The 19621-nt window shown below is 35.2% G+C and overlaps 1 protein-coding gene across 1 annotated transcript in view; it reads left to right on the top strand.

Moving 5' to 3' along the window:
- The first annotated feature begins 2166 nt into the window (after positions 1-2166).
- The window catches only part of LOC145680764 (uncharacterized), a 48231-nt gene continuing 30776 nt past the window's right edge, over positions 2167-19621 (top strand). Inside the window, exon 1 of the mRNA XM_081751750.1 lies at positions 2167-2811. Coding sequence (XP_081607876.1) covers positions 2220-2765 — 546 coding nt within the window. The 5' untranslated portion in view covers positions 2167-2219 and the 3' untranslated portion in view covers positions 2766-2811. The remainder of the gene's footprint in view (positions 2812-19621) is intronic.

Below are 19621 nucleotides of genomic sequence, written 5' to 3'. Positions count from 1 at the left end.
GTATCGAAAAGCTTTTCTCGTCTCGTCTCAAAATTTATGTCGCCTCGTCTTGAAATTTGTTTCGTCTCAAAAATGATATCAGCACTGCTTTTTTTCTGATATCTAGAATGTATCAGAATCATTCCGTATCACCAGAGATCCACGAACAGTGTGATATAACAATATTTAAATCACATTTATTATTGGAGTGTGTCGTGTAATGACTCGCGTATCTCAATTCTCTTATAGCTGTTCTTTATTGTGTACGTATAATCACTTTATCAATTTATAGTTCTTATTTTACGAATCAGGTAACACTAAAATAATAGTGTTTGGGATTTAAGACTTGAGTGAACTAGTGTTGTCTACAACACTCTTGAGATTAAGAGTTATCATGTTTCTCATTTCAGCTATAATTTAAAATGTATTTCTCGTCCCGAGAGCACTCGTGCATTATATGGATGTAAACATTGGTCGCTAACGTACTACACATTCACATTTTGTTTTCTGATCAAATTCTTTGCTTTTCAATACCAGATTAATTTGTGAATAAATTCAAATTTGATACTTCGAGACTAACAGTATATACAAGTATAGTAATTATCAAGGTTATTGCTTTCATGTGAATGATATTACATTTAACCCTTTTAGGATTTTTGGTAACCTTTGTTACCATGGCGTAGTATCGTTTTTGGCTGCTTCTTTAGGTTCTATAACAGGTATTTAAGCCGTTTTTATTAGTCAAGTCAAGGATAGACCAAAGAACACCTCAGATGCGTTTTTGGAACCGGATGGTCAACTTGGCGGCGCCAAGTGGGAGCAAAGGGGCGTGACTTTTTTTTTATTTTTTTCTAAAGCAAAACTTCAAAAAAATACACACATTTAGTTCTCACCATAGCAGATTGTAACTTTGCATATGGATTGTAAGTATATACCTTCGGGTATTTCTCAATTGTTTTTTAGATCCTACGTGAAACTGGGTCACGAGGGGCGCAAGTGTTCCGAGCGGGTGATTTTTTCAAAAAATAAATCCGGTTTTTTGTCGATTTTTGTGGTTCAGGCATATAATACGTACATGTGAGTGGTACCGTTGAAAAGGACTTGTTATACTAAAGAAAATGGCGTTTAAACCATGACTCTGGGATAAATAGTAATGACAATTTTGTCCACCCTTTATTTTCAAGAAACAGGATTGAAATTTTACAAACGTATTATGTACATAACAACGTATTTTTGAGAAAACATTCAGATCCCTACTTCAACCCAAGCCTAGGGCAGGGGGGCAAAATGTTTTGGTTGGATTTTCAAAAATTCTTCCGGGTTTTTCCCTAATTTTCCGGTTCAAGTGTACGATACGGACATGTGAGTGATATCATTGGAAAGGTCTTATTATACTGAAGAAAATAGTGTTTGAACTATTACTCTAGATCAAATAGGAATGACACAGTGCATTTTTTAAGTATTTTATATATATATGCTGACTTAATGTCGATGCGCGAAATTTCATCATTAAATAACGTTTAGAAATGCGTTACACTAAAGTTGCAAGATTTGAGGACATGACTGAAACCACCGTAAATTAAAGAAGCACATGTAGAACGAAATCTTGCAGGTCTACACAGTAAAATAGTACTTGAGCATCACTCTTACCTACCACCTTAAAACACTTTATCCTAATTTTGCCATATGCAATATCCCTCATATCTCATGGGAAAGAGAAAATAAATCATAACTAGTGAAATCCTATTCTATGTGGTAGTTAACGATATAACCTTTTCAACGACAAAAAAAAGCCTGTTATCTTGAATAAAACAACAAATTTTATGGTTAGTATGACACTTTTCTCTCGTCAACATGTTATCTACAGTAGTTGAAATCAAAACTGTAGTTTATATACGTAATCAGGTTGTTCATTTAAAAAAAAGAGGAAAAGAAAAAGAAGAAAAACTTCTCCTCTTATATAATATAGTGCAAAGACATAACAGTTTAATGCAAGGTTATTAAAATAAATTATAACTCTTGATAAAAAGTATATTTTATTAATTTCTTTTCAACTTTAAAAGTGTGTGTTTTATATCTGCTTATGCCAAGATTTCTTTTTTTGTTTCTTTCTTTCTTTCTTGTACTTATTTGTCACTCATTGATGAAAAAAAAAAAGACATTATATACATATACGTGTGAAAGAGGCCTATACAGATACAGTTTAACGATGAATTTGCCTTATCACGGAAGTTCACTCTATGTCAAAAGTAGATGTCGTGTCGCCTGACGCTGACGTCAAATCAATTCAGTTTTCTCTAGTTTCTTTCTGCACCATGGCTTCCTCAAGAAGTGTTTCTGTCTCTTTGTTGGGGTGTTTGAGGACAATTATTTTAACAATGGTGATTTTAGGAGGTGTCCACTGTTACCCCATTGCGGACAACAATGTTCCTCAGTATATTGAGCAAGAAGATGTTGAAGAAGTGTATCCCGAGTACCCTCCTGCAAGTATACCTCAAGATGAATCTCCTGTGTTGACAAATAGCTACGAAGACATTCCAGATACTTTCTCGCTTGAAATTCCTGGAATTTTAGAAATTGATCCTAACACTGGGACAATTTTGGACATCAATTTTATCAGTGACAATTCCGAAGATGACACGTCTGTTTCAGATAAACGTGAAGTTGCAGACAGAACAACACACACAAAGCACGTGGCTGCGTTCATTCATTTTGGAGGCGATTATGCTTATGACGATAGCAGTAACTACGAAATATGGATTCCTGCGTATTTTGATGATTATTGAACGTTTAAAGAAGACTGTTTTAACAAATGGACTTGAAACAAACAAAGTGAGTATAAATTTCATATATTTCAATTATGTTACCAATCATATTCAACACCTGTGTTATCTGATTGTCCTGCAAGCTAGCTCATTTACCTAACGCAGTTGGATGTTAAGGTTATGAGGTGGTCCCAGTTTCCTAAAGACAGTCCACGTATATTTTCTCTGTTGTCAAGGAGAACATTTTGTCACTGTATTTTCTAACATAGTCACGTACTTCCACAAGTTTATTTTCTACTAGCATTAACTACAGTTCTTTCCACCAATTAAACAGGTTGTTGTTATCTAACTTAAGGATCTTCTGAGATACTTCATAGTTTCTGAATCTTTAAAACGTGAGACCTCCCTATTTTTTGCTCAAGAAACAAATTTGTTCCAAAATGTTGCAAATTTGGGACTGGCGCTCGACAGTAGGATTACTTAAATCTGAAATTCAATTATACCCATTTTCCTATAACCTACACGAACCTTGTTTCCGGTCAATTTCATTCTCTTATGCTAGATACTAGATGTCTACTCAGACACATAAAGAACATCCGGAAATCAGTCAGAAGTCACGGTTTTAAATCTTGTTTCATATCTTTCCTGATTTCGACCTTTTCTAAATCCGTTACGTGTTTCGCTGCATTTCGTTTGGTACCAGTACCATCATTCCACTTGCTACATTTAATTTATGATGTCATTGAGAAATAAGCAAGAAATTTGTATAAAAACTTTGCTGAAAATGGTGCTGTACGTGTGTGTGCTATCGTTCGTTTCGGCATTCTGATCTGGAGGAGAAACTAAAAGTATCAACTCGTAGTAGCCGAAAATAATATTACGAGTTGATAGACTTATGTTCAGATTCAGCAGCAGTTATTGTTGAGATGTTGCAGAAGCATTTGCACTAGAAACTTCTTGGAAAGAGTGGGTATTGTTTTAGCTATTTTAAACGTATGTTCTCTTAATTTCCAATAAAAGAAGTAGTTATTAGAGCGAAATGTCGATTATCTAGAATAACTATATTTAGAAAAGACAATTTGAAACTAGCAAACCTCTCTTATTGTTGAAGAACCTCATCCTACATTGATTTTAGGAAATCTTTATTAAAAGTAAACACTGCATTTAGAACAGGGATGCAAATATGCAACAAAGTTTTACTAACCCATGAGAAAAGATACTAGCCCACATCCCACAATACAAATCATTTACTTACCTTGGAAATAATTAATAGTAATATTAAAAACTCGCCCGCATTGGTGGCGAGTGGCTATTTGCATCCCTGATTTAGAACAAAGGTAACCTACACCGTTTCATTATTTGTTTTCTTATGGATCAAATTAATATTTAATAGGCTTGTTTCATGAATTTTTGACCTAAATAGAAATTAAAGCTTTTTGTGTGCGAAAGCTAGATTAAGTTCAGACTTCAAATTTTTTATGGCTCATAGTTCGGAACCAAAAAATTTGCAGTAGAAAATATTTTCACACGCATTCTAGGGATGTCAAGATTTACCAGTATTTGCTGAGTTTCAAGGGGTGTACGGTGGGTCATTGGTAGAGCGCTTAACTCTAGTATATGGGAGTCCCTGGTTCAATCCCCGGCCAAGTAAATGTGACCGTCAACATCGTGACCGTGGGTCTTCTCGTGGTACTCCCTTTCCTCCCACTTTCTCGTTCCACCAATTATTCCATCAATCATTCACTTGCTTTATCATTGTCTTCCTTAGGCTAACAGGCTTAATCGTGGTACGTTAAACTGAAAAAAGAATCGTTTCATTTCATGCTAAGTTTCATGAGATTCGGATCAGTTTATCTGAGTATGTATAGTATACTATGTCGTATATGTACTTCCTTCTGATATTTCATTCTTAAAAGAAAAGTCAAATGAAGGACGTAATATACTCTGCTAAATATGGTAGAGAGGGGTCACGCCTAGATGTTTGTTTTCTTTTTTAGATGTCAATCACTCGAGAACGTTGTTTGCTGCTATGTAACTGGATGACTCGTAACTTGTAGCATTCTACAATGATACACTTTTATTTTAGGATATTGATAGCCACCGTTAATGTCTCCGTTAGCCATAAAGACGTTAACGGGTTGACTCAGTTTAGGAATTCAACATAAATCATCCCTCTAGCTATCTACTACAAAAGAATAATATTAAAAAATTAGCTTTCGTTCAAGAGTTATTGTGTCGAGTACTAACATTACAATCTTAAAGGCTCTACCTGCGTGATGTTAATAATACAAACAGATACACTTTGTGAGACAACCTATCACTTTGGCAACAACTTTTCGCGATCTATCAGCCTCATCTCGTAGGAAACACTAAAGCCAAAATTCCACATTTCCATCTACTATAATACGAAATTGAAAAATAAAATCTTTCAGTTTAACGTCCCACGATTATGCTTATTAGGCTAAGAGATACGGATGATTAAGACAAGCAAATGGTGATTGAAGAATTGGTGGAATGAGAAGATGGGAGAAAACAAGAGTGCCCCGAGAAAACCCACGGAGACGGTGTTGTCCACCTCAACCGTACTTCGCCGGGATCGAAACATTCATATGCAACAGAGGTAAGCGCCACTGTGCCACAAATACGAAATTAGAAAAGGCACAAGCTAGAATAGAAGTTGTGCTAAGTTTTCTTTTGAGGGAAAGGAAATTCCAATTTCGTTTATTTACTCATGTAAGAAACTTATAAATATACAGATTGTGAAGTCCAATTTACTTTGGAATAGTTAATCAACAAACATTAATAACAATAATAGAAAATAAAATAATAAAAGAGGATAAGCCAGAACCTACATTTAAATATATTATTAATGTATTTTAATAGGAAAACTGACCAAAAGTTTTGAAAAAGAAGACAAAATTATGGAGAATGTCCTATTCTGATATTCGAAAGAAAGACCTCTCAAATACGAAACAAGTCTGCTTAACCAGACATCTGTTCTTGCTATGTAATTTTACTGCTTGTCTCTTCTCGCTAAAATGGAAAAGTAGCCTATACTGGACCCCTACCATTAAATCGGTACCCTTGTCTATTTCGTCTTTGTAAACAATGAACAACACAGTTTAGTTTTGGGAATACATATCTGATACAAAACTAAAGGAGTAAAGACCTGAAAATAATCATACATGTTGTAAAAAACACAATAATACACTGAGAAAGGCTATGTGATATATGTAACAAAATACATAATCACGTAACAGCTTCGACACAATAACTGTGTCTTCATCAGACTTCCATAGTTATTGTGTGGAAACAAGGCCCGATAGAATAGACATGTTGTAAAGTGTGAAAGTGGGACTAGTTGTGTTGACAGCGTTCACAAAATCTTTGTGGCAACTAGAGGAATGCAAGCAGGGAATGGGCCCCGCCTCATTGTCGGAGGGACACCTAAAAATGCAATGTGTGTGTGTATAAATTGGGGAAATCAAATTTCATGTTTGCCCCACATGATACAAACCCTAGTCGCGGGCCTGTATTTGTAGTTTTGTGGTTAATGAAATGTGTAAACCTAAGTGTAATTTATATTACTGTCTTAGATTAAGAAATTATAACCTAGTTAATCGTGTAGTCAGTAGATATTTGTAAATTTTATTTTCAAAACTACGATATTTGTGTACGCTATGTGCTAAAATCCTAATTCACCACCCCTCTTCGTGACTCTAAATTAGCCCCCTTTCCGAGAATGTGTCAAATTAGATTATATGAGGAGTTAGTTGAGTAATCCTCCATCGGATACTTTCTGTAAGAACTGATTGCACCGCGTGTCTAATGGTTCCAGAGAGAAAAAAGAACAGAAAAATTCACAGTTGAAGAGTGGAAAAGGTAAAACTAAAATAAAATGAAAGTTATAATGCACGGAACTGGCAGGGGCGCACTTACGGGGGATCCAACGAGTCCGGGCCCCCCAACTTCCTAACTCAATATATACTCGTACTCTTTCTGAATAAAACTGTACTTGTTTAACAGGGAAATGATTGATGTGGTTTGAACTTTGATCTTTCACTTCATCTGTACTCTTTCTCTTATAAAAACAACCTATCACTTTTATTTCTGAAAATATGGTTGAAGTATTTTACAATTACGTATTGGGTACAGAATAATAGCCGTTCAATGCTACGTACATAGACGTACTGGCTTGTAATATTGGACCTTCCCCCAAAAAATTTCTGGGTGTGCACCTGGTCAGCAGCAAATATTGGCAAAAACTATTGGTACAGTGACATAGAACAAGAATGGAATGGACAAAAGGATGTATTTCTACAATATTCCGAAAACTAGTGCTAGAAAGCTATGTGATTAAATCCATCCTGGACTAATATTGCTCCTTCAGGAATTAATGCTCTGTATTGGTCTGCTCCGAGAAGTTCAGTGAGAATCATGGTAAGGACATGTATGGCATGTGCCTTTCAATACTAGGATTGCGCACACTTTTAATATGCTGGAGTAGAGAAAGAAATTTACACACATAATTTTTGCAAATAACTTAACAATGATTTTTTTTTATTATTTAACTAAATAGTCATTGCTTTTTTGTTCAAAATTTCTCAAACAAAATGTGTAAAGAAAGTTAACATCAAGAACTTTGCAAATTCGTTTAGTTTCGTCATTCCGGTCCCTCGCAAAAAATTGGAGAAATCCTAACAACCCAAACTAATTATACGTTTTCAAATTTTAACTATTTCATTGTTTTCTTCCTTTTAATTTTCAAACTAATTAATTAAGATAATTATATTGTCTTAATTCGTACTAATTGATTTCTTGAATACTATGTAGTAACAATTCAGTAAGTTACTAATATGAATAGTGGTTGGTAATGTCCCAACAAGGATGGAAGAAATCATGGTTAATTTCACAGAAGAACTTCAGTGTATTTCGTAAGAATTTTAACATTCTTTTTGCCCCGAATGAAAAGGAAATTATTAGTATCATTAGCAATAAAATTAAGAATAGGAACTTCTTTAAAAATTGAATTTAACATTTAATATATGTGAGATCTATGATTTTATATGTGAAATTATTTTTCTTTTCTTAGATATGAACTGAAATTTTAGTTATATGATTTACTTATTTCTTCTGCAAATACAACTAAGCTAACTAACTTAATGGCCTATGGAACCCGGAGGTTCAATGTCGCGTTCACAAAAGCTCTCCACTGACTTCTATCCTTAGCTAACTGCATCCAGTTTCTACTTTGTATTCCAATCTCTGCGAGATCCATCTTAATATTGTCCTCCTATCTGCGCCTGGGTCTTCCTAATGGTCGTTTTCCGATTGGTCTTCCAGTCAAGACTTAGAAAGAATTTCTACTTTCTTCCATTCTAGCTACATGACCCGCCCACCTAAGCCTCCTAGACTTGACGACCCTAACAATGTTGGGTAAACTGTATAAATTATTTAGTTCCTCGTTATGAAGTTTCCGCCACTCCCCATTCCCGTTCCTCTTGGGTCCGAATATTCGTTTCAGGATCTTGTTCACAAATACTTTCAGACTATGTTCTTCCTCAGAGTAAGCGACCATGTTTCGCAACCATACAGAACAACAGGCATTATTATCGTTTTGTATATTTTAAGCTTCAGATTCCTCGATAGAATTCGCGACGACAAGAGATTTTGAACCGAATAGTAACACGAATTCCCTGCTTTTAGTCGACATTTAATTTCTTCGTGAATATGATTTTTCTCTCTTAATACTGATCCTAGATATTTGAAACTATCCACTTTATCAAAAGTATTTAATATTTTAACGCATCCATAATTTGCCGTATTACGGTCCCGACGCACTTCCATGTATTTAGTTTTCTCTGCATTTACTTCTAAACCTATGTCCCTGCAAGCTTTTAATAAGATCTCTGCATTTCTTTCTATTGTTCTCCTATCATTCCCTATTAAATTTACATCATCAGCATATGCCATAATCTGGTGAATACCGTTCAACTCTAGGCCCGTGTTGCTATCTTTGATTTTCCTTATAGCGTATTCCAGAACAAAGTTAAATAATAGTGGCGACAACGCATCTCCTTGTTTCAGGCCATTCTCGACGTGAAAGGTCGGGGACTAAAATTTTTCTACCCGGACTTTACTTTGGGATTCATTTAAACATATCTTAATTAATCTAATTAGCTTTCTCGGTATTCCAAGTTCTGCAAGAACGTTGTATAATGTTTCTCTCCTAACCAAGTCGTACGCCTTTCTAAAATCAATAAATAGTTGATGTAACGGGGTATTGTATTCCCACTTCTTTTCGAGTATTTGGCGAATGGGAAATATTTGGTCGATAGTTGATCGATTTCGTCTAAATCCGCATTGATAATCTCCAATAATTTCATCTGCGTATGGGGGTCAATCTTGCTAATAGAATACTTCTGTATTTGAAAGGATTTTATGAGATGTTGACAAAAGAGAAATGCCTCGATAATTATTACAGTCAGTTTAGTCGCCTTTCTTGTGAATTGGAACAATGATTGATTCTTTCCATTCTTATGGCAATTCTTCCTTATTCCAGATAAGAAGAATGAGTTTGTGTATCTTGTTCCACAATTTTTCGCCTCCAGCTAAAATTAACTCAGCCGGGATTTCATCTACACCCGGTGATTTGTGTTTCTTTAATTTCTTTATAGCGGTTTCTACTTCTATTCGGTTTGGTTCTGGAATATACGGTTCTGCGGTGTGTATCTCCTTTTCTCCATGCACACTAATTTTTGGTTGCGTGTTCAGCAAATCGTCAAAGAAATCTTTCCATCTATTTAAGATGCTATCCGTATCAGTGAGAACTGTACCGTCAGATTTCTTTAATATATAAGCACGAGGTTGATAGCCATTCTTAAATTCGCTGATCCTTCTGCAAATATACTTAACTTTAAATATCCCTTACTTCCTGATCATTAAGTTTTAAGAAGTTTGGTTTATCATAAGACTTGATTTTATATACTTACACTGGGGACGAGATAGTTTAAGAACTACTTAATGAATCGCCATTAATTTTGACCAGGATGTACAAGATCAAAAGTTAGTTCGTTGATGGAGGTGATCCATCTGTCAGAAGTGATAGAAATCAACCCTTTCCGGTTTTCTTACATTGATTACTACAGAGTAAAAATGGTGATAAATGGCGACAAATGTTTTCCTGTAATCGATTAAGTGTCCCAAGAATAATTTCCATCCTTAACTGTCTACTAAAACAAGAAGCGATAGAAATCCGCTCCTACAACTTCTTGTTCCAATATTCCTCTACCTATAAGACATGATAACAAACACTTTTTTTTTTTTTTTTTTTTTGAATTGATTTAGCGTTCTAAGAATAGATATTATCTTCTCTCTGAATTATCTATTCAAATCGGAAGTAGCAGAAGTCAACTACTTCCGGTTTCAGCGTTGGTTGCCGTAGACCTATAATAGCGAGAATCGGTTTTCTGTAATCAATTAAGCATCCCAAGAAGCATATTCAATCTCCACCATAATCTCTCTTTACTAAAACGGAAGTGGCAGAAATTTCTCACCATTTCCGGTTTCAGTATTAACTAAGAAAACATCACGTCATACAAATGAAACCCCTTTACGTGGTATATACATGTGATATAGCTACTTGTAGCCTATATATTTATAATTTTAATAATCAATAAGGAGATTTAATTTATGCAACATTACATTTATATACAATGCACATTGGGTAAGGGTTCGGCTCTTGGGTCTAGCCTAAAAGGAGTTGAGCGATTGGTACGAAACTTGCAGGATTCAAAGTTCTCAAAAGCCGAACCATAGGATTTAACGAAGGAATGTGACCAATCCGTTCCCGCCAAATAGGATATAAAGAAATTAAAAAATTGTTTCTATTCCCAGGACGTTAGTGAGATTAAAGTTTGCAAATTTTATCATAAGTGCACAATTTTCGAGTGACATGGCTCCCGTCGCCCCTTGTGTGTGTAAATACAAAATGATACATTTTTTTCGTTTTTTAATCGTAGGCCCAAGAACTACAAATCCTCCAAATTTCGTCCCACTTCGCCCAACTCCTTCTAGGCTGGACTCAAGAACTGAATCCTTACCACATGGAAAAACAAGAAGAGAATTTTACTAGACTTGGAGCCATGGGCGTCTCTGGCGGAGGGGACGGGGGGAACGCGTCCCCCCAATATTTTGAAGGGGGGGGTTAGTTTACCTGAATGGGAGACATGTTATCATACATTTCAATCTTCAACAAGAGAGCAAAAAGTCTTCCCTGTGCTCATCCAACTGAGAAATGTCTTTGGAAGAAATCAGATAAGGAATTTTGCAGGTGTCCACTCAGCCGTGGACCCAACACCTCTCGTTATCTTTCGATCAGAGTTTTCCTAAGTGATTCCTTGTCACGCATTAAAAATAACAGGAAATCACTAACTAGTTCGTTTTTAAAATACTGGTTCCATCTCGCAGGTAATGAGGTATATAAAGGCACAATTATACGTGTTATATTCCTTCTTTAATTTTCTTAATACTGACCATTGGGAATAGTTTATACAAGTATACAAATGTATTACCGTTCAAGTTAGACTTTTATGTTTTGTTTCTTAGTCCGATTGAAAGTTTAACTTGTGTTTTCAGCACTGACGATATATATATATCCAAACTATACTATGCATAAATATCAAAAGTCGTATAAAAAGGTTATGTCCGTCCGTCTGTCCTTTCAACGTTGATCGGCATTGGAACTAAAACGATAATATATAGCAGTGATCGAAACGATAATACGTATTTATTAGTAGCTCCCGGGGACATTTTCAGTAGATCGCGTTAACACTCTGGTTGCTAATCTTGATTTTATTTATTTATTTATTTATTTATTTATTTATTTATTTTTCCTGTTTTGACTTGCAATATGGAGAGTATCTCCTATAAGTTCTACAGTTGTCATATGTATATAAATGCAAATTGTAATTACAACTTATTACACCATATGAAGTACTAAATTATAAGAAACATCGCATGTTAAATTTGTTACATCATTACATCATATTCACACATCGTTATCATTTGCAAATTCCTGAACTGAATAATATTCTTCCTTCACAGAGCTGACGCAACAAAGGTAAGAGGCTTTTTTTTGTTCAAAAGAAAAGTCGGTAGTTCTTTTGGTTATAGCTCACAGTAGGATTTAAAAACGGTAGGTCAGAAGCTTCATATCCTTGGCGACCACTGATATATAGCGACAAGCTTTTTTTTTTATTATTATTTAAAGAATTGATTTAGGTTTTCAAGAAAATATGTCATTTTCGCTTTCAACATTCCACTAAAACCAAAAATGGTTGAAGTTTACTAGTACTTCTGGTTTCAATATTGATTTTCATAGAGCAACGACGGTAAGAGATATCGAGAATCGTTTTCCTGTAATCGATTAAGCATACCAGAAATATGTTCCATCTACTCCGTTAACTCTATTCAAATCTGAAGTGGTTAAAATCAACAATTTCTGATTTCGACGTTGATAGCCATAGAATAAAAACCGTAATAAATAGGACGTGCGTTTTCGGAAATCGATTCAGTGTTTCAAGGAATCGTACGATTTGCACTTGTAGCAATCTTAAAAACCGGAAGTAGTTATTTTTCCTAGCTCTTCCGGTTTTAATTCGATCACCAAAGATTAGAAGCGGTAAAGTATCATGAGTAATGTCTCTCTAATACAGGGTCCTGATTTGAAGAGGGTAGAGGAGGAATTGTTTTCCGTTAAGTTTGAGAAACACTTTTTTTTTTTTTTTTTTTTTTTTTTTTAGAAAAATAAATTGTATATTAATATATTAACAAAGAAAGTACAACTCTTGCTTGTGGATATTCTTGCCTCCCTGACAAAATCTGAAATGACTCTATTGTTCTCACATGGATTCAATGTTCCGAGATTAAGTTTTATCTGTATTGAAACCAGAAGTGGATAAAATCTACTTTTCTGATTTCAGCGCTGATCATCATACTGAAAATCATGGATAGAAGAAACAGGTTTTCATGTACAGTGAAACCTGTCTATGTTGGCCACCATCGGTTCCATCGAAAAGTGGCCAACTTAGACAAGTGGCTAACTTACAGAAAATAAGTGTGATTTGTGTATTTTTAGAATAGGATTTCTAGTATTACTTGATTGTAAAATTTTAATAAGCAGTGACACGACAGCTACTTATAAATAATGATATATAGTAATCATAAAAATATACAGTACTAGAAAATATTACTATAGTAGGCAAGAGCGCCGATTTTTCTGTAATTTTTTTGGGGGGGAATTCAGATGCAGAGGGTATATATGGATATTATATATATATATATATATATATATATATATATATATATATATATATATATATATATATATATATATATATATATATATATATATATGAAGATTTTCAGACAAATTGCACTCAAATTATACCAAATATTGTATACTCATGAATAAAATAGGGCCACATGAGCTTTGGGGGGCCCGGGCCCCCTCGGTCCCCCAGGATCGGCGCTCTTGATAGTATGTTTAATATATATGCATACCTTTCTGTTCCTGAAAACTGGTCTGGTACATTGGATTATTCGGATTGAAAACACAGTAACACAAACAACCATGAAATAGAAGTGTATGTACGCAGTTTATTGAAATTGATATTATAGCACACTGAGTGATTTAGATTGAAAACAAGAAAAGCTAAATTATAAATTGAGAAATTCATATGCAATTTATATGACTTCTTTTCAGTTGTTACTGAATGATGGTTCATTCTAGGCATATTTGCTTTATTCTTTTTGGGAGATATGCACATTCTAATATTGTAGTTAACTACCTCTTGTTAATGAGCTAGAAGTGTTTCCCTCGGATTAAAAGATGTTTTGAGAAAATCTTGAGGGAATTCATATCTCAAAACCTCCGCTACCTTTTGACATGCAGTCAGGTTCCAATAAATGACAATTGAGCTTTAACCTTGAGAATTTTCCGGAATTACTAAAGCTTTCCACTGATGAAAGGAGCCGATATAGCTAATGGTTTTACCAACACAGACAGGGTAAACAAATAAGTATAACCCTGTACGTGCTTTTTCTTATTCACATCTTCCTTCACCACCCTTTTATGAGGGTAGTGTTCTGGCCATTGACCTCCAAAAACAAATCGTGCGAATCTATGCTTCTTTGTGTCTAGTCACAAATACAGAACATCTGCCTCTCATATGGGAATTCGAAAGAGTTAAGAAAAATAACAAAACTGTATTTTTCGTGGCCAAGATACGCAGATAAATTTATCATTATCATCATAGGGTAAACATTGCTTCAGTGTGGCCAACTTCCAAGATAGACAGGTGGCCAACTTATAGAGTAGTAAGTAACGAATGTCTTATGGGAAAATGCAGGTTCAAGACGAACTAGCCCAAGATAAGCAGGTGGCCAACTTAGAGAGGTGGCCAAGTTAACAGGTTTTCATATATATATATGAATTGAGTGCCACCAGAATAGTTTTTATCTCCGACTTTACTTCTACTCGTATATTGCAGGGGGCGCGGTGGCTCAGTGGTAGAGTGTTCACCTCCGGTACTTGGGATTCCCGGTTCGATCCCAGCTCGCGCTGTGCGAACTTTGTGGTGGACAAACACCGTGCTCGTGGGCAGTGGCGGCGATACCGGCTTCGGGGCCCCCCCGCAAAAACAGAACCGAATGGCCATGTGTTACTCGAACTTCATTTACAATTTCTATATGCGTACTAATGTACCATTTTACAATGTTAACAGTATGACCACTATGATTACAGCTACTATGAATAATAATAATAATACAGTACAACCACGGTTAACCGATCTAAAGTAGGAGGCTTATTTCGGATTTTTTTTTTTTTTTTTTTTTGTTTTAAAAGTCATGGACATTTGTTACCGGGCCTGTACTACAGTATTTTTTATTTATCTGAAATGTTTTGAAGATCAAATAACTTCAAAACTTTCTTTGTATGCTACACTTATGTTCTTTATTAAAGTTAAGGAGTTCCATAATCTAGTGGTTACAGCGTTGGATTCATATCCACGTGATCCTGGGTTCAATCCTCCGCTGGAATACTCCAAATTTTTGACGTCTGCCCAGCGTCGTGAGGAAAACTGAGGAGTGATACGCCTGTTGATGGAGGGTGACGCAATGGATTGGCCACCGGTTTGTCACCCAAGTAATTGTAGGCAGGGTGGGTTGATTTAAATCAGTCTGATTTTAATCCAGATTTAAATCAAAATCCGAAATAAATGAATTTAAAGTGAAAATAAGTAAAATCTCGTTTCTGTTCTGTTATTTCGATTATGGAAAATAATAATCATAATACAATGAGAGTCAAATGTATGTAAGTACAGTATGAAAACGAGTGTCATAGAGAAATCCCGTTTTGAACGGATAACGGGTGAATCCCGCTTTCTTCTCTTCGTAGCATACGTTTTTTAAATCGTTAACTATTCCAACGGGAAATCACCATGGACATTTAAAGCGAAAATTCTCTTCTATTCACGTCTATTTGTTGGTTTCCAGATAATAGGAGCGCATTTAGAGTTGGTCCGATCCCCTCTCCTAAAAAAATTAAAACTAAGCGAAATTTATGGACTAAATACATAGGTTCCTCGGGATCATAATACGGCAAATTTTGAATGCGTTAAAATATCGAATAATACTTTTGATAAAGTGGATACTTTCAAATATCTAGGATCAATATTAACAGACCTAAACCATATGCACGAAGAACTTAAAAGCAGGGAATTCTTGTTATTAATCAGTTCAAAATCTGTTTTCGTCGCGAATTTTGTCGAGAAATTTGAAGCTTAAAAAATATAGAATGATAATCATGCCTGTTGCTCTGTATGGTTGCGAAACATGGTCGCTTTATGAGGGAAGAGTATAGACTGAAAGTATTTGAGAACAAGATCCTGAGACGAATATTCGGGCCCAAGAGGAACGGGAGTGGGGAATAGCGGAAACTTCATAACGAGGAACTACATAATTTATACGGTTTACCAACACTGTTAAGGTCATCCAGTATAGGAGATTCAGGTGGACAGGTCATGTGGCCAGAATGGAAGAAGGCAGGAACGCTTCCAAAGTCTTAACTAGAAAACCAGTCGGAAAACAATCATTAGGAAGACCTAGGCGCAGATGGGAGGACAATATTAAGATGCATCTCGCAGAAATAAGAATACAAAGTAGAAACTGGATCCAATTGGCTAAGGATAGAAATCAATGGAGAGTTTTCGTAAACGTGGCATTGAAGCTCCGTGTTCCATAGACCATAGAGTTAATTACTTAATTTTAAGTGAAATATATGTACTTTATATGTATTTCGTGCCGCTAGCTAGTTCCGATTTTTTTTAAATATGCCCCTGCGAAATATCAGTAACTTTCGTGAAAAGAAAAATGTCATGTTGATAAATGTTGCTGTACTTTTTCCTTCATGTTGAAGAAATATTGTTTGGGATTGAAATAGGTTAACGATTGGGGATTAATTCAAAATTTAACCCCAATACTTTCGCTTAAATGGCATAACTAACATTTAATACTAATTCCTAATGTTTTATCTTCAGTTCGTGACTTGTATTATACGAGGAGAAAGATTTGATTTAAATTTAAAAAATCGATTTAAATCAAAAAAATCAACAAAAATGATTTTTTCCACCATGGTTGTAGGTCCACCAGTCGTTAACATATGGCATTGAGGCCGGCTCACGACTTAACGTCTGTTACGCCAGTGGCTTCAGTTTTTAGTTTTTGTAAGTTAAATGAACATTTTTAGGACTACAGTACATCTATATGTAGTTAGTACTGTAATAGTTTATCTTTATAGCATATGGATTAGGTACAGCCTAGCGCGTCCCCGTCTTCTAGATTATTCCCGTACAGTACAGTATAGTACATGTTTATTGGATTTGCGATTTAGGATAATTCAGGCTTCGGTTATCCGGGATCATACTGTAACTACATTCCACACAAAGGAAAATTAACGTAGAATATTTTTGTGTACTCGCGTAAAAAACAGTACTCTCATTGCCTAGAATAAAACGAAAGGAAAACTCTTCTTGTATCCTCACACTTGAACACTCAACACACAAACACATATGATAAAACTAAGGAGAGGTATTGTAAGCGTCACTATCACTATATTTCACTTGAAATGGAATGGAACACAAAATTTGTAAGAACTGTTTACCTAACCTTCAGGAGCAAGAATTTGTCTATAATTTTATCGTTTTTTTTTTTTTTTTTTTTTAAGTTATAGGCTGTGTAGAAACGCTTTCAAAATGCATTAAAATTATAAATCACGTAAAATAAGTCTTGCTGAGCGTACCTTGTAGGGGCCCCCTCAGGTCCGGGGCCCCCCCGCACCGCGGGGTCTGCGGGGCCCTTATCGCCGCCACTGCTCGTGGGTTTTTCGGGGTTCTCCCACTTTCTTCATTTCTCTCATCATCACCGCCTCCTTTAGCCTAACCGGCATATTCGTGGGTCATAAAACTTAAAGATTTCATTTCTTTTTTTTTTTTTTTTTTCGTATATTGCAATCTGAAATGTTAGAAATATACTATTGCTTCATGTTGTAATATTGATTGCGATAGAGCGAAAACGTTAATAGAATGTGACTTACTATTTTTATCTGGATTCAGTATCCTAAGAATAGATTTTATGTCAGATTTATTATTCTACTTAAATCCGAATTAGTAAAAAGTAGTAGAACTTTCGGTTTCAATATTGATTTGTATATTGTAATAATTGTAAGACATAGCAAGAAACTGTTTTATACCTATATTCAGCGTCACATGAACAAGTTTCATCTCTCACTATGCCTAAATTGCGGCCGGAAGTTGCACATCTGTTTCAATATTGTATTCTCATAGTTTGGAAGTTTAGTATAGCTTCACAACTATGAAATGAAACTCCTTTGTCCAGAACTGTATCCGGTTGAATTGGTAGGTACACTCACGATGTAGTTGTACACTCGAGATCGACAGTAATCGCGAATATATTCAGTGATTTATTGAAGGTATTTAGGAAGAGCACAGGAGTTGGAACCTAGGTTTCGTAGCTACAGAGCAGACAAAAGTAAAAAAAAAAAAAAAAGTCAGACATTATGCACTAGTCTAATTGACAATAAACCAAGGGTAAAAATGCACCTGAGATGCAATTGACGTGGATTAATTTTTGACGTGAAATACTTTTGGCTTACTCTAGGATCTATACCACCTTGCCTTATTGACAAATATAACTAACAAAAAAGTTTTGAGAAGAGAGAAATAAATACATTACTTTCTAAATTCTCTCTTTTATTTCTACTTTAATTCTCCATCAATAGAACCCACTTGGATTCTGTCTCTTCGATTTTGTCCATTTCATAAGCATATTGCTTGGATTTTGTCCTGCACGCAGATACAGTATTGAGTAAAGGTCTGCCACTTATAATATGATTCTTGATTTATTCCTTAATTTAGTGATGGGGTTAATGGGCACATCATAATTGAAGCATTTGTTCCCCGTCACTAGAAATTTCCTATTCTATGATGAACTATGTACACTCATGTCCAAAATGATGTCGCATGTCTATAGATATGTTGTTGTAGGAATATAATTTGATAACGAATTCGCCCGGTATTTCTTATAATGTTAGTATGTGTATAATCGGCCGTATGTATGTATGTGGGAATGTGGGAATGTGGGAGTTTCCGACATGTATGTGGGAAATTTTATGTCAAAAGAGCAATAAATAGGAACAATAATATGAAAATAAAACCTTCTTCTCCATTTAGCAATATTTTGTTTTACTCATTCTAATTTTCGTATTTATAATTCTTTTCCTATGAAATTTACCACAAATATACATTTCCCAATTATACACATAGTGTCTGTATTAAAAGTGCCCTACAAAATCATTATCAAAATATATTCTTACAAGAAGACAGTTATAGATATGCGATAATCATTTTGGACATGAGTGTACCTACCAATTCAACCGGATACAGTTCTGGACAAAGGAGTTTCATTTCATAGTTGTGAAGCTATACTAAACTTCCAAACTATGAGAATACAATATTGAAACAGATGTGCAACTTCCGGCCGCAATTTAGGCATAGTGAGAGATGAAACTTGTTCATGTGACGCTGAATATAGGTATAAAACAGTTTCTTGCTATGTCTTACAATTATTACAATATACAAATCAATATTGAAACCGAAAGTTCTACTACTTTTTACTAATTCGGATTTAAGTAGAATACTAAATCTGACATAAAATCTATTCTTAGGATACTGAATCCAGATAAAAATAGTAAGTCACCTTCTATTAACGTTTTCGCTCTATCGCAATCAATATTACAACATGAAGCAATAGTATATTTCTAACATTTCAGATTGCAATATACGAAAAAAAAAAAAAAAAAGGAATGAAATCTTTAAGTTTTACGACCCACGAATATGCCGGTTAGGCTAAAGGAGGCGGTGATGATGAGAGAAATGAAGAAAGTGGGAGAACCCCGAAAAACCCACGAGCACGATGTTTGTCCACCACAAAGTTCGAACAGCGCGAGCTGGGATCGAACCAGGAACCCCAAGTACCGGAGGTGAACGCTCTACCACTGAGCCACCGCGCCCCCTGCAATATACGTGTAGAAGTGAAGTCGGAGATAAAAACTATTCTGGTGGCACTCAATTCATATATACTGTATATGAAAACCTATTTCTTGCTATCCATGATTTTCAGTATGATGATAAGCGCTGAAATCAGAAAAGTAGATTTTATCCACTTCTGGTTTCAATGCAGATAAAACTTAATCTCGGAACATTGAATCCATGTGAGAACAATAGAGTCATTTCAGA

Source organism: Thermobia domestica, chromosome 3, assembly GCF_964235325.1.
Source record: "Thermobia domestica chromosome 3, izTheDome1.hap1.1, whole genome shotgun sequence".
NCBI classification, from domain to species: Eukaryota; Metazoa; Arthropoda; class Insecta; order Zygentoma; family Lepismatidae; genus Thermobia; species Thermobia domestica.
This window is presented reverse-complemented; position numbering and strand designations above follow the sequence as displayed.